The 15,812-nt window shown below is 57.8% G+C and overlaps 1 protein-coding gene across 3 annotated transcripts; it reads right to left on the reverse strand.

Annotated features, from left to right (window-relative positions):
* Positions 1-1,687: 1,687 nt before the first annotated feature.
* SAPCD2 (suppressor APC domain containing 2) lies at positions 1,688-13,657 on the reverse strand. 3 transcript variants are annotated; one of them, XR_004527212.2, is made up of 6 exons: positions 12,149-13,657; positions 9,433-9,545; positions 8,728-8,874; positions 8,319-8,426; positions 6,869-8,223; positions 1,688-5,335 (listed from the first exon to the last, which is right to left on the reverse strand). XR_004527212.2 is itself a non-coding variant. In XM_033859138.2 (6 exons), exons 1-6 carry the CDS (start codon positions 12,732-12,734, stop codon positions 7,899-7,901), a joined length of 1,206 nt encoding a protein of 401 aa, XP_033715029.1. In that variant the 5' UTR covers positions 12,735-13,650; the 3' UTR covers positions 5,351-7,898. The 3 variants fall into 3 exon arrangements, 2 of the variants coding, with proteins under 2 accessions (XP_033715029.1, XP_033715028.1); XM_033859138.2 differs by lacking the exon at positions 1,688-5,335 and having other exon boundaries at positions 5,351-8,027; positions 8,101-8,223; positions 12,149-13,650; XM_033859137.2 differs by lacking the exon at positions 1,688-5,335 and having other exon boundaries at positions 5,351-8,223.
* Between the last annotated feature and the right edge of the window lie 2,155 nt (positions 13,658-15,812).

Below are 15,812 nucleotides of genomic sequence, written 5' to 3' on the forward strand. Positions count from 1 at the left end.
CTTGGCTTTCTCTAGTTGCGGTGGGCAGGGGCTACTCTTCGCTGTAGTATGCAGGCTTCTCATTGCAGTGGCTTCTCTTTTTGCAGAGCACGGGCTCAAGGGCATGGGGGCTTCAGTAGTTGTGGTTCGCGGACTTCAGTAGTTGTGGCTCACGGGCTCTAGAGCGCAGGCTCAGTAGTTGTGGCGCACGGGCTTAGTTGCTCCACAGCATGTGGACCAGGGCTCAAACCCGTGTCCCCCGCATTGGCAGGCGGATTCTTAACCACTGCGCCACCAGGGAAGTCCTCTCTTTGAGCTTTTAATGTCATTTCCTTGATTACTGAAGAAATAGAGTCTTTCCTGTCTTCCATGAGGCATCTTTTCAAATCTTTGTTCATTCTCTAGGGATTGTTTATCTTTTCCTTATAGATCTGCAGGAATTCTTTATGTATACTGGGGACACGAGTCCTTTGCAGTGAAATCATAGAAGTGCTTGATTAGTCCAGATGTATCCATTTTCTGCTCTATCATTTGCTCCTTTTGGGTCCTGTACGCATAATCTACCATGAGGTATTTATCCACCGCTAATGGATTGGCATAATCTTGTTTAAAATATCCTGTTAGGGGCTTCCCTGGTGGCCCAGTGGTTGAGAGTCTGCCTGCTGATGCAGGGGACACGGGTTCGTGCCCCGGTCTGGGAAGATCCCACATACCGCGGAGCGGCTGGGCCCATGAGCCATGGCCTCTGAGCCTGCGCGTCCGGAGCCTGTGCTCCGCAACGGGAGAGGCCACAACAGTGAGAGGCCCGCGTACCGCAAAAAAAAAATAAAAATAAAAATAAAATAAAATATCCTGTTAGTGGGAATTCCCCAGTGGTCCAGTGGTTAGGACTCCACGCTTCCACTGCAGGGGGCACGGGTTCAGTCTCTGGTCGGGGAACTAAGATACTGCATACCGTGCAGCAGGGCAAAAAAAAAAAAATCCTGTTAACATCTACTTAATTTCTGCAGCATATGTTGTTATTTTTTTAAATTGCTCAATCATTTTATTTCTGCCTTTTATCTCTTTTATTCTTCACTATTCCAGGCAGATGCTTCTGCACTTCGTTAGTTTCCTCAATCAAGTCTTTGCCTTCATGGATGTTTTCTATAAAGTGTGTTTGTTTTCTATTTCACTAATTTCTGCTCTAACCTTTATTATTCTTACTCAAATATAACTTTATGTGAGCAGGAGTTTTCGTGTCTCTTTTGTTTGGATGTTCCCCAGCATCAAGAAAAGTGTCAGGGAATTCCCTGGTGGTCCAGTGGTTAGGACTCCATGTTCACTGCCAAGGGCCCGCATTCAATCCCTGGTGGGGAAACTAGGATCCCACAAGCCACGCAGCGTGGCCAAAAAAAATGTGTCAGGTACATATATATAGTCAATAAAAATATTTTAATATAGTGTGTTATAATTTCTTTCTTCTATATTCTTTGTATTATTTCTCTTTCTTTTTCCAACTTCTGAAGTTCAATGCTTATTCACTCCTTACAAGGCTTCCTTCCTTCCTGATGCATCTGAGTGTCTGTATACATTTCCCTCTGCTCTCTGCTTTTGAGACACGCTCTTTTTATTTTCATTTAGATAATTTTTTTCATTTTCATTGTGATTTCTTTTTTTCCTCCCCTTTTTTTTTTTTTTGTTTCTTTTGGTTTTGTTTTTTGGGGGGAAGTGTGTGTGCTTTAATATCCAAAAGTCTGGGCTGTTTTCTAAGGTACCTGCATCGTGGTTGCATCATGTAGTCTGCGTGAGAGCAATCTTCCGATATTTGTTGCATTGCCTTTTGGGCCCAGCATGTGGTCATGAGTAGTTATAGATGCTCTCCGTGTGCTTGAGAAGAATTCTCCAATGAGTGAGTGTCTCGGTCTGGATTTGTCCATTAGATCAACATTACCAATAATGTTCGAATCTACTATATCCTATCAATTATCAAGAGATATATGTTAAAATTTCTCACTGTGATGGTGAGTCTGTCAATTTTTCTTTATAGTTCTGATAAGTCTTGCCGTATAGATAGATAGATAGATAGATAGATTTTTTTAACATATCGTACAATAGCAAAACCAAGAAATTGACATCGGTGCAACCTAAGGAGCGTACTTCTCTCTCACTGGTTTTACTTGCACTCATTTGTGTGTGTAGCTCTCTGCAATTTTACCACACGTGTAGCCTTATGGGACCACCACGGCAACCAAGAAATTCAATTGACCCATCCCCACGAGACCCCTCACACCGCCCTTCAGCCAACCCACACCCTCCATCTCCATAATCATGTTATCTCCCGGTTGGTACATGCATGGTCACACACAATGTATCCTTTTGAGATTGGCTTTCACCACCCAGCATAATTTCCCTGAGGTGCATTCATGTTGCTGTGTTATCAATAGTTCCTTCCTTTTCATTGCCGATTTGTATCCCGTGGTGTGGATGGACCATAGTTTCTTCAAACAGTCACCCACAGAAGGAAGGACATTTGAGCAGTGTCTGGTTGGGAGCTACTACCAGTGAAGTTGCTATGAACAATCATGTACATGTTCCTGCATGAAAATAAGTCTTCGTTTCTCTGGGATAAATGCCCAAGAATGCAATCGCTGTGTGTATGATGTGTTAGGGTGCTCCAGAGAAAGGAAAGAGAACCGACAGGAATATATATATGGGGGTGGCAGGGAGGAGAGAGGGAGAGAAACAGATTTATTTTAAGGAATTGGCTCATGCGGTTGTAGGAGCTGGCAAGTCTGAAGTCTGCAAAGCAGGTCAGCAGGTTGGAACCCAGGAAAGACTGGATGCAGCAGTCTTGAGCACAAAAGCAGTCTGCAAGCCGACATCCTTCCTTTCGGGGTTTCTTGGTCTTTTCTCTTAAGGCCTTCAACTGAGTGGACGAGGCCTACCCACACTATGGGGAACAATCTGCTTTACTCAAAGCCCACTGGAGTAAACGTCAGTCAACTGAGTGGACGAGGCCTACCCACACTATGGGGAACAATCTGCTTTACTCAAAGCCCACTGGTGTAAACGTCAGTCGTATCGAAAACATACCTTCACGGCAAATTCTGTGTTTGACCAAAGGATTGGGCACCCTATCCTAGCGAAGCTGACACGTGAAGTTAACCATCATATGTGGTGAGTCAATTTTATGTTATTTTATTGGTTTTTAAAAATAAATTTATTTATTTTTGGCTGCGTTGGGTCTTCATTACTGCGTGCGGGCTTTCTCTAGTTGCGGCACGCGGGGGTTACTCTTCCTTGCGGTGCACGGGCTTCTCATTGGGTGGCTTCTCTTATTGTGGAGCACGGGCTCTAGGCGCACAGGCCTCAGTAGTTGTGACACTCGGGCTCAGTAGTTGTGGCACGCGGGCTTAGTTGCTCCGCGGCATGTGGGATCTTCCCGGACCAGGGCTCAAACCCATGTCCCCTGCATTAGCAGGCGGATTCTTAACCACTGCGCCACCAGGGAAGCCCCTCAATTTTAGTTTTAAAAGGAATTGCCAAATTATTTTCCAGAGTGGTTGCATCATTCAACATTCCCATCAATAATGTGTGGGTGAGCCAGTGTCGTCTCCCCATACTCACCTGCAGTGTTACCAGCGTTTCACGTTGGCCACTCTGATTGGGGCGTAGCCATTCTCACTGCAGTTTTTTTGTTTTGTTTTGTTTTGTTTTGTTTTGCGGTACGCGGGCCTCTCACTGCTGTGGCCTCTCCCGTTGAGGAGCACAGGCTCGGGACGCACAGGCTCAGCGGCCATGGCTCACGGGCCCAGCCGCTCCGCGGCATGTGGGATCTTCCCGGACCGGGGCACGGACCCGCGTCCCCTGCATCGGCAGGCGGACTCTCAACCGCTGCGCCACCAGGGAAGCCCTCACTGTAGTTTTAATTTACATTTTTCTAATGGCTAATGACATTGAACATTTTTTCACATGCTTATACGCCATCTGTATGTCCCCCTTGGTGAAATGTCTGCATATCTTTGTGATTTATATTTTGGTATTGGGTGATTACAATTTTAGGGTTGCTATACCTTCCTGGTAAATTAAACATTTTATTATTAGATAGTTACTCTCTTCAACACTACTAATGTTTCTTGCCTTAAAATCTATTTTGTTTTATATTAATGCAACTACCTGAGCTTTTGTTTTTTGGTGTCATACTTCAGGCGTGTCTCTTAAAACAGCTTATATCTGAATTTCTAAAAATCCAATCTGATGACTCTTTCACTAGAGAGTTTAATCCATTCACATATATTGTGATTACTAACATATCCAATCTTATTATGTGTTCTCTTTTTTAAAAAATTTATTTATATTTATTTATTTTTGGCTGCGTTGGTTCCTCTTGCTGCGCACGGGCTTTCTCTAGTTGCGGCCAGCGGGGACTACTCTTCCTTGCAGTGCGCGGGCTTTTCATTGTGGTGGCTTCTCTTGTTGCAGAGCACAGGCTCTAGGCGGGCGGGCTTCAGTAGTTGCAGCACGCAGGCTCAGTAGTTGTGGCTCGCGGGCTCTAGAGCTCAGGCTCAGCAGTTGTGGCGCACAGGCTTAGTTGTTCCGCGGCATGTGGGATCTTCCCGGACCAGGGCTCAAACCTGTGTCCCCTGCATTGGCAGGTGGATTCTTAACCACTGCGCCACCAGGGAAGTCCCTTATTATGTGTTTTCTGATTTTTTTATTTTTTTCTTGTAGAGTTGAACTTCTTTTCCCTTTTCTCCCCCATTTCACTGTCCCTCCCTTCTTTGGAAGGTATACACCGAATAGCAGTTATTTTATCTGGTTCTCCCAGTTATTGTAACATACATATTTAATAAAATAAAATATAAAGTTAATATCTTTTCCCTCCTTACGATCAATTATACTTTATTATTTTAACACTTGATGACTTTTTAAAATTTACTATTAATTAATTAGGTTGCGCTGGGTCTTAGTTGCGGCAGGCGGGCTCTTTAGTTGCGGCATGCATGTGGGATCTAGCTCCCTGATCAGGAATCAAACCTGGGCGCCCTGCATTGGGAGCGCAGAGTCTTAGCCACTAGAGCACCAGGCAAGTCCCTGAACAATTATACTTCAGAATTGTTTCTCTCCAATCACTCCTCCCCATTTTTATGGCATTACTGACATTATTTGGGTCCTGTCCTGCTCTCCCACCAATCATCATCATTAATTATTGTTACAACGGAGACAAGAAACGGCGATGTTTTGCCGACAGCCGTGTGGATGTGCTGTCTTGGAAGTGGGTCCTGCCTGTCAGTCGGCATCAGGGGAGACTGCAGCCCCGGCAGATCATCTTCACCGCAGCCTCACACGATTCCAGGCCAGAGCCACCCAGCTCCTAACCCACAGAAACGGCAAGAAAATATGTTGCCTTAAGCCACTAAGTTTTAAGTTGCCTCGTTCTGCAGCCACAGATAACTGACTCACCCCGGTCTACGATTCCTTCTTGAATTGTACCTTCTCTCTGAAATCCTTCCATAGCTCTCTAACAGAGCTCAGGAAAAAGTACAAACTCCATCCATAGCCCATCGTGCCCTGGCTCTACGCCTCCTGAACTCTTCCTCTTCTAAACCTCTCCATTCCTGGCATGACCCATGTGCTCCCTTGCCTCTGTCTTACTCATCATCTGAGGCTTGGTTCAGGTATCCATTCACTTTTCAACTTGTCCAGGAGAGGTTTTCCCTGAACTGTCTCTTCACCCCTCCCCCAGTAACCACACCTGCCCCCAACCCCACAGTAAAGGTTAGAGACGTCTCCCTCAATGTCTTTAGCAATCTTTTAAGAGAAAATGTCATTTCTTTTTATTCATCCTGGCTGGGATCCACTGGGATTCCTGGATCTGAGAATTGATATTTTTAGCCAATTCTGGAAAAATTTAAGCCAGTTTAACTTCATATATTGTCCCTCCTTCCCTAGCCTCTCTCTCAGGAAATCCAACCAGACAAGCAGCCCTCTCCCCCTTATCTTTCAAGACCCTCCTCTCGTCCATATTTCTCAACTCTGTCTCCCTGGGCCGTGTTCTGGACCATTTCCTAAGCTCTGTCTTTCAATTCACTAAGTCTCCCTTCAGCTATGCTGAAATTTTCCATCTGAGGTCCATTTGAGTTTTAAATCTTTATATATATTTTAAATTCCTGGTCCTATTAGACTCTTTTTCATGTTATCGGTCACCTTTATAGAAGAAAAGATTACACTTTTTTTTAACAGAATAAGAAACTATAAAGACTATTCCTTGTTCGTATTTTCTGGGGTCTCTTTTATTTCTGCAGGCGTACGAAACACAGCCATTTTATGTTCTCTGATTATTGAATATCTGAATCTGCTGTTTCTGCTGGCTCTCATGGTAGATTCTTTCCTTGTGGTGTTTGTGAAAATTTTGTTAAGCTGGAGATGCTCATTTTCCTTGGAACTTGGTCTGTAGGAGATCCTTGAGGCCTGGTGGAGTTGCGTTGCTCTAGAGCAGAGATGCTCAGCTAAGGGCAACTTTGCCCCCCGGGCACTGGCAATGTCCAGACATTTTGGTCATCACAACTGAGTGTGTGTGTGTGTTGCTGGCATCTAGTGGATAGAGGCCAGGGGTGGTGCTAAACATCCTACGGGGCACAGACAGCTCCCCCAAGACTTAACGCGGCCCCAGACATCCCCCGTGCGTGGCTAAGAAACGCTCGCTGCTCTAGCGAGGACGTTTGCTTCCACCAGCCGCCTGGGCCCCGCCAACCTGGGGCCACTCACAATTCTCCCCTTGGGGTCTCTAGGGCCGCACAGGCAGCCTGATTTCAGACTGCAAATGAATAGGATGCATTTTCCACCCTGCGTGGAAAGCCAGCGCCACGAGGCCTCTCCCTGAGTCGCGGGTTTCTTCCACACTCACCCTGCGGCTGAAGGGTCCGCCTTCTGTGGGCAGTACCCCTGGGGCAGACACTGGCTTCTGGTCCTGCCTTCCAAGTTCCGCGAAGACCTCAGGGGGAAAGCAGATACCCTCAGGGCAAAGGCTACCCCCTTTGCCGTTTCAGCCTCTGCCGGTTCGTTCCCTCTATATCCAAGGTGCAGGGCTGGGCAGGAGCCAGTCAGGTGAAGCAGGAAGTGGGTGTTCCCAGGGACGGAAGAGCACTTGCAAAGCCCAGAAACGGGAGAGCCCGGGCCGGCAGGGCTGGGGGCCGGGGATGTGGAGGCTGAACCCTGCTTGGGGCCTGGGTCTGCCCGTTTGTTCAGCATCTAAGGTCCGTGGGGAGGACCAAGCAGGCCAGCTTTGGCCCAGGCATGAATCCAGTGAATCCCCAACACCATGCCCTCGGGGCTCCCCTGGAACTGGACACAGCAGAACCCCCTTCTTAGAGGACACCCTCCATCTGCTCCTGACTGAGGGACAGCCGCCTAGTCTTGAGCGGGGCAAGACGCCCTTGGACCCCCGGGGCCAATCACCCACTGAACCTGCAGGTGTCCCAGCCCGCCCCAGGTTCCCCTACTCCGGGCCCCATCTGAGACACCACAGCGGGGCCTCCAAGGCCGCAGTCACCAGCGCATGTGGCGCCCTCTGCTGGCCACTCTTGGGAACACAGCCTAGTGTGATCAGTGCCTTCCACTGGAGACCCCAGGTGGGAGGGGAGACACACCAGCTGCCAGGGCTGCCCAGATCTGGTGAACACGAGGGGGTGTCCCCCACTGTCCACTGACAGTGGCAGGAGCAGCTTCGGGCTGTGTGTTGGCATGATGGAGTCCCACCCCAGGTCAGGCCCCCAAGACCAAGATGGAGTCAATGTCTGGGGTCTCAGGACATCCTGGGGTTAGGGGAGCCCGGACTGGAAGGGAGGAAGGAGGGCGGTGCTCGGGCTGGCCAGGGCGCCTTCAGCCTCAGGGCTGAGTGCCAGGCCGCGAGGCCCCTCGTCCATGCCTGGGGCCGGCTAGATGAAGGTGGAGTCCAGGGGCCCAGCGTCCTGCTGGCTGAGGGCACGGGCCTCAAACAGCTGCTTGATGAGGGCGGACTTCTCCTGCTCCAGCTGTGTGATACGCTCGCTCTTGTCGGTCACCTCCTGGGCGGGCAGGAGGGCAGTCAGGGCCTGCCCGGCCTCCGGCCCCGGGCCACGCACCCCGCCCGCAGCTCACCTGGGTGAGGAGCCGGTTCTGCTCCTTCAGCATGAGGACGGTCTGCTGCTGCCAGCTGGGGACCGCGGGCGAGGCGGGCGCCAGGGCGGGGCCCAGGGGCCCTGAGGAGGACGAGGGCAGAGCCTACAGGAGGGCACGGTCAGGCAGGCCTGGCAGCCCTGGCGCAGCCCCTAGGACAAGGGTGAGGGCGGCACCGAGCTGGTCTGGCGAGCACTCACCCTTCCGGCACAGGCCGCGGCCAGCAGCTCCCCCAGGCATCGGGCCACCTCCTGCACCTTGGGTAGCAGCTGCCCCAGCAGGCGGGGGCTCCCCTCAGCCCCGAAGCCCTGGGAGGAGAGTGGGGGAGGGGTGGTCAGAGCGCAGGCCGGCCAGGGTCAGCCCCAATGCCTCGAGGGGGGTCCCCACGGGTGGGGGGAAGTCACTGCTCTGAGCTGAGGGAGCCCAGGGGTGTCGCAGCAGGTGGGGAATATCACGGGGGGGGGGCGTGGCCCAGCATTCTAGTGGAGGGACAGCCACTGTGCCCAGCTGGGGGTGCCCGGGTTTGGGTGGGTGATCACTGTGTGTGTTGGGCGAGGGCCACTCTGCCTGGGGCTGGGGGGCAGCCTAGCCCTGGACAGCATCACTCACGGCACTGGCCCTGCTTTGGCCCAGGCGGCGCTGGCGCTCCTGCACGCGCTGCAGCTGCTGCTGGTACCACTCCCGGCCCCGTGCCATCATCTCCAAGCCCTGCAGTAGCACCTCCTGCTCCTGTTCCAGCTCCTTCATCTGCTTCAGCTGCGACACACGGGCACGCGCCATGCCAACGGGCGTAAGAGCGGGTGCCGCCTGCACCTGTCTGTCCGCAACTCACCCGGCCGCACAGGAACGGGCCCACCGGCCCGTGTGCGCACACCCGTACTCGCGTGCGCCCTCCTGCGCTGGGAAGCACAGCCCGCCTCCTCCTCCGGGGGCCCTGGCCTTCCTCGGGCCCTCCACGCAGCCCTCCCCAGGGGAACCTTCCCCTCTCTTCACGGTGAGTGGTAGCCCCCGGCTGCTGGGCCGGCCTACCATAGCAGGGAAGCAGGCAGGGGCCAGCGCAGTGCTGAGGAGGGGCCCAAACGTTCCCCCTAAAGGACTTCCTGACCTGGCCGCGGGCCGGCCCGCAAGGGGATTCAAAGCAGGATGGGGAGAGAGGTTTAGAACTGCCGACGTTCCTGCCACAGAATCCCCCAGAACCCGAAACCAGCTGTCCCCTCCCGGGCAGAGGGGTGGTCCAGCAGGCCACGTCCGGGGGCCAAGGCCAAAGCCAGGCAAGATGGAGAGCCCCCCAGAGCCCCCCGGGCCCTTACTCACCAGGTCGCAGTCCACACCGTTGGTGATGGTGTGTCTCCGACGTTCCCCTCGGGCACGGGGGCCCCACCGGGCGTCCCCCACGCCCAGCTCCCGGGCCCTGCAGGCCACTGCATCTGCAGCAGAGGCGAGGGCCTGGCTCACTTCCAGGCCTGCCAAGTCAAGCTTGACTCCCCCAGCTCCGCAAAGGCCCATCCCGGACCCCCTGCCAACAAAACCCAGCCATGCAGAGCCAGGTGTGCCGGCCTGCATGCCTCGGGATTCCTCAGCAATTCAGAACCTCCGCACCCTGCCGGTGCCAGGCTGGGGTCTGGGCCCCACTCGACCTCCACAAGCTCCCCTCACACCCGCCTCGGGGACAGCCGTGTGGCCGCTGAGGCTGCATGTTTGCACACACCCCACACACACGCCTCAGGTGTGAGCTCCCTGAGGGCAGGGGTTTCCTCTGGCTCATCTGTGCACACCCAGGGCCCGCACCTCAGGGGCTCAAAGGCTGCTAGGTAGGAGACAGCGAGGCGGCCTCTGGAGTCCACTCCTGTCTCCTTGCCCACCCAGGCCCTTTAAGGGTGACTGGAGCTCACGCAGGAGAAACGTGGGGCATGGGTGGCAGAGCCCTGACTTCTCCCGGGAAGGTGACTGCAGCGTAAAGTTAGTTCCCTGCGTGTGTGCGCCAGCCGTGCCCTCAGCAGGCAACTCCTACAGCAAATGTGGCCAGCTGCAGTCGGCTGGGGGCTGGAAAGCCAGGTACTTCCCTGGGAGAGCCTCCTGGAGGGCAGCAGGCTTTCCTGGGGGATGGGGGCATATGTGCAGGGCTGCCCAGGAGGGCAGGAGTGGGGTGCGGGTGAGGAGGGCCCCCTCCACTGGCTCCCTAGCCCTGTGCCCTGCCCCGCACAGTGGTGGGCGGGTGGTGCAAGAAGGGGGCACAGGTATGCCTGCTCGGGGCACGCCCAGGGGACTGGCACCAGGTGGCCACGCAGGCCACCAGCCAGCCCTGGCAGACAGGCTCCAGGCAGGCCGAGTTCACGTTCCAACCTGCCGGGCTGCCCGGCAAGCAGAGAAGGCACCGCGGGGGAAGGGGGACAGGACACCCCGGAACACCTGGGCTCGTCTGCACTGTCAGGTCTGCAGGGCAGCCCCGGGACCCCCAGAGGACGGCACGCTGGACGCCCAGCGGCTGAGCAGCAGGCAGAGGCATCAGCACCTGTGTCTGGGCCTGATAGAGCAGCGGGTGCTTATGGAGCCCAGGCCGGCCTGCTGTGCGCTCTGAGCTCCGAGAGGGAACAGGAGGCGGGACCTGGGCCTCTGAGAGGGCTTGGGAAGCTGTGCGCATGGAGGCCTTTCTCCTCCCGGGGTGCTGGGGGCTCTTGGAGCTCAAGGTTTGGCGCCCAAAGAGTGTGCCACACGCCCTGGCTGGGCCTCTGCCTGCAAAAGGTGACAGCGAGAGCCCTGGCCTGAAGCCGAGAGAGGGACGGATGTGAACCCTGCCCCGTGGCGGGCAGCAGCCAGCTGCCCGACCCCGGACCTGGACCTCAGAGGGCTGCAGTGAGGGACCCCACGTCACACAGGGCACCAGGGCAAAGCCGGGGGGGACGACAGGACTGAGGCCGCCAAAGCCCAAACCCACGGCTGATTTCCAGCTGTGCAGCCGCGTGGATTGCGCCAGCCCTGGACTCAGGCCAGGCACACGCAGAAGCCCACTCCCCCTACACACACCTCGGGGACAGGGAGGCTGGGCAGCGAGGCGCCTGCGTGCGGGAGCCCTCAGCCTCGGGTGGGCTGCTGGATTAGCTCACCAGGGAGGCTAGGGGGTCGCCGCAGCTCCAACTGGCAGTCTTGGGCTGGGGAATATGTCCAAGCCTGGGCGGGGGGGTCCAGCGAAGCTGGCAGAGCGGTGGGCAGCACAGAAAGGGCTGGCAGCTGCCCGGGTGGAAGGCCTGCACCTGCACAGGCTGAATGGGCCGAGGGGCCCAGCCCCCGCCCACAGCCATAAAGCAGGTCTTGTTCCCAGGGCAGACTCTGGGGGACAAACAGGGGACCATTCAGCCATCTCCTGTCCCTGCCAAGTGGACCGGACGCCAGGCCATCCCCAGGGGCTGTGGTCGGTCCCTCCCAGGTGTCAGAGGTGCCACGGCTCCAGGCCTGGAAAACTGGGCTGGAGACCACCCACCCCTCTGCCTTTTCCCGGCAGCTACGCCAGGTCCTCCTGCACCACCTCTGGCAGCTCCTGCCTGCCCCGGCCTCAGAGCGGGGCCGCGGGCCCAGGCCCCTTGGCGGAGCCGTCAGACTGAGAGGGACTCAAGAAGGCAGCAAGGGCCCTTCACAGTCTGGGGGTCCTCGCTCTACACCAGTGAGAACTGCCTCTGCCTAAGTCACCAGGTGAGCCCAAGGGCCCAGGTGTCCCCAGGTGTGGGCAGTTACTGGAGGTGGAGAGCCCCCTCATACTGGACAGGTTCCCCGGTGCCCCGCTAGGATTTGGTACAGAGTGGGTTCCTGGTGGGGTTTGCTGAGTCACCCACCAGCCCCTTGGCCCGGGTCCCTGAGCACACCGGCATGGGGACGAGGTTTCTTCCCCTCCGGGCCGCCAGGTGTGTACCAGGCTCAGAAGCCGATGAAGAGCTGTCCGCTCTTGTCCCCCCGCTGGGAGATGCTCGGGCAGCACCTCTTCGGTGCGCCGGCGAGGGGAGCTACGAGGCGGGGCCGAGGTCCGCCCCGCACTCACCAGCGTCCGTGTTCGGGCTCCGCTCCAGCGCCGCGCCCTGGGGCCGTTCGGGCTCCTCCGGGCCGGGCGCCGCCTCCGCCGGGCTGCACAGCTTCTCTAGGCTCCGGGCCGCGCCACCCGGGCCGGCCGGCGGGGGGCGCGCGCCCAGGGGCAGGGGCTTCCTCTCCAGGACCGTCCGCGGCTCGTCGGCCGGCGCGAACACCAGGCGCTGCGGCGGCGGCGGCTGCCCCCCGGGCCGCGCCGGGCAGCCTCCTCGGGCCGGGGCGCGCGCCGGGGCCCGCGTGCCGCCGTCGGCGCTCAGCAGTGAGGTGCGCAGGCCGGCCACGAAGCGCTCGAAGGTCAGGTAGCCGCTGGCCGGGGCCACCTGGCGCAGGCCCTCGAGTACGCCGCGGGGCAGCTCGCGAGCGTCGGCGCCCTGCCAGCGGGACTCGATCTCGCGCAGGTGCACGATGCCGCGCCGCCGGTCGTCCAGGATGTCGAAGAGGGTGCGCAGGCTCTGCAAGAAGGCGCGCGGCAGACCCTCCGTGCCGGGCGCGGGCGCGGAAGGCGGCCCGCGGCCGGGCTCGGCCATTGCGGCTCCGGCCATGGGCGCCCGCCGGCACGCCTCGGTCCTCGGCCTGCCCCGGGCTGGTCCCCGCGTGGCCCAGAGTCCGTCCCCGCGCGCCCCGACGGCGGGCCCGGCGGCACGCAACCCGTCGCGACAATAGCTGCGACTTTTTGAATGGGCTTCCTCGCGTTGTCAGCGCTCATTAGCATTCGCGGCGGCCATTGGCCGAGGCTGACCCATCTCCTCTCCGATTGGCTGAGAGGCCGGCAGCCCGGTTTGATTTTCGAGCGGAGGGGTCGGAGCCTCGCGCGGAGGCCCCCGGCCAGTAGAGGGCTGGGTCCCCCAACTCTGCCTCCCTCCCGACCTCGCGGGTGGGGGAGGGACCCCTGAGCGGCCCCCTTATACTTCCCAACCCCCACCACACCAGCCCTCCCGCCGCGGTTCCGCCCTTGCGGGGTTTGGCCGCCCAACCCACCTCCCAAGGGCGGGGCCAGGCGCCCTGCAGAAAACCTGTCCCCAGGTGGCCTCCTGGGATATGGATGGGGAGCACAGCCCTCCTGACACCCACCTTCCCCCTCTAGCTCCCCTGGGCGCTCTTCGCTGAGGGTCCCCCGGCGCAACCCTGCGGCTCCTTTCTCTTGCGCCAGGCGGGCCCCAAGAGGATTGTGGGCTCCAGCCAGCTGGGCGCTTCCCCTCACAGAGGCCTCTCTGTCCCCACGGCTGCTAGCTTTTCCTCTGGCCCCTGGGGATAGCCTGGCCTTTCCTGTCGGCTGCAGGACAAAGCCACGTTTCCCGTGTCCCCAGATTCCCGTCTGCTCGCAAGGTCCTCTGCTCCGGCCCCTTACTCTGGCTGGTCACTTCCTCCAGCTGCTCCTAGGGCTCTCATGGCCTCCTCAGGCCAGCTAGGCAGCCGTGTGTACCGCCGCCACCACGGCCTCTGGCTTCATTTCTAGCCAGGATGTGGTCACTCCATCTGGGCAGTCTGGGAGGGGACAGGGCTTAGCCTGCAGTCCGGCTCTGGGAGGCCATCTCAGGACCAACCGGTGGAACCCCTCCCCCAAACCAGGGACGTACCCCCTGGGACCCCTGCCTTCACCACAGCCTGTCCTCAGACCCTGCCCTGCTCCCTCCCCTCCCCTGACAGTTTTCCACATGCAGCTGGCGCCTTGCCACTGAACACTGCACATGTGTTACCTGCTGCTTCAGAAGCAGACTGTCCGCCTTCAGGGGTAAAACAGCAAAGAGTCGCCAAACACCTCCTCCAGACAGGCTGCTGGCACAGGGCTCGGCTCCACCCTCTGGCTGGCCTGCCTACCTGGGTCTCTGTGTCCTTGGGCCCCAGGCACTGCTCTGTGTCTCAGGCTGTAGGGGCAGCTGCCCTGGCCAGGGAGTGTCCTGGGTCCATTTCTCCCCTGGGGTTACCCCTCAAAGTGAGGACTCTTTTGTGGTAAGGAATCTGGGGGTTACCTAGAAAGCCGTGAGCCTGGAGTCACCCCATGGAGACTGGTCCGTCCCTGTCTTCCCAAAGTGTCAGGACCAGCCGAAGTCCCAGGGGGCATTCAAGCCATTTGTCCTACAGTTCATCTCCCCCCTCCTTCTCTGCTTCCAGCAACACCCCCCCCCACTCCCCTATCCTTAGGGTACCAGCATTCCCTCACCTCTGGGCCTTTGCACTTGCTGGCTTTCCTACCAGGAACACCCTTCCTGTTTGCTCCTGGCTCAGCCCTGTGCTCTCTGGAAGCAGGGCCTGGTCCTCAGTGGTGCTCCGTGGAAACCACCCTGGAGGTCGCAGCAGAAAGAGCATCTTTGTGTGGGATGCCAAGCCAGGGCGAGGCCTGTGCGAGGGGGAGGCCTGGGGACAGCTCTATGGGGGTCAGTGCGGGTGTGGAGGCCGGCGGCCGGCGGCCAGCAGACAGCGAGTGGTACTGCTGCCTCTCAGGGCCACGTGGCCAGCGGGACCCAGACGAGACTAGGGCCCTTGTGAGCCTGCGCCCACTGTGTTGAGGAAGCAAAGGCCTCTCAGGGCATCTAGGGCTGTGGGGAAGGTGGCCCCCGCTGGCCCTTGGTCTGTGGGCTTTCCGTGGCCCCGGGCTAGGCACTGGAGGAAGCCATGGAGGCAATTGGAATCAGTGGCAGCTCTGGGCGTGGGATTAAGACGTGGCCCCCGTGTCCTTCCTATCCTGAAGTCTGATCATTTCCTCCTTCCAAGCTGCTTTCCAGCCTGGCCCACTTTCCCAGCGGCAGCTTTCAGATTTGCTGTCACCTGGGGCAGTTTCCTAGAGCCCCAGGCAAGGCAGGTGCTCTGCAGCCCTTAAACTTTTTGAGGTAGCCACCTCAGTTGTACCTTTCACTGTGCCAGCCTGGAGCTCCCTGGAGTGGGCAGGGGCCCTGGGCCCCTCTGTCCCCAGCTAGCACGGGGTGTGGGAGGAGGGACAGGCACCTGCCTCCAGTCCGGAGCGGACCCCAGGGCTCTCTGGCCTCCACTCCCACAGTGACAACCAGGAACCCTTGTTGGCCTTGGGGTCCTGCTCCCCCGAACCCTTTGGACTAGGCCCTAGTCCAAAGGAAAGGTGACTTCACGGCCACAAGCGTGCCCTTGGCAGGGGTCCGGGAAGCTGTCGCCCGCCCCTGCCTCCTTGCTTCTCCCGCGTGTTTGCGCCCCGGCTGCCCGGGTGGGTCAGCTCCCGCGCTCTTGGCCCTGCAGGGGCCTCTGGCTTCCCAGCCCCGATCGTCCCAACCCTGCTGATCTCACTTTCACCCACGCCTTGAGGTGGGATTTAGGGGTTACCCTGACCAAGATGGACCCCAAGTTGATGTTCTGACACCTGCCTTCCAAGGCACGTGTGCGGGGGCAGTAAGAGCTGGGTGGACTCTGGCCTGGGGTGTGGAGCCTGCTCCGCTCCCTGCTTCCCTGCCTTTCACGTCCAGCTCCAGCATCTGCCCCGGGCCGCCCTTCTCTGCCACAGGCTACAGGAGCAGGCCATCCACTCATTCAGCACGCGCTCTCGACCAGTTGTGTGGCCCAGTCACTGTGCTAGGCTTGGGGTCCAACACGTTCGTTCCGTTAACAAACACTGACTGAGTGTCCACTGTGTGCTGGGCGTGGATCTAAAGTGA

Source organism: Tursiops truncatus, chromosome 6, assembly GCF_011762595.2.
Source record: "Tursiops truncatus isolate mTurTru1 chromosome 6, mTurTru1.mat.Y, whole genome shotgun sequence".
Classification (NCBI taxonomy): Eukaryota; Metazoa; Chordata; class Mammalia; order Artiodactyla; family Delphinidae; genus Tursiops; species Tursiops truncatus.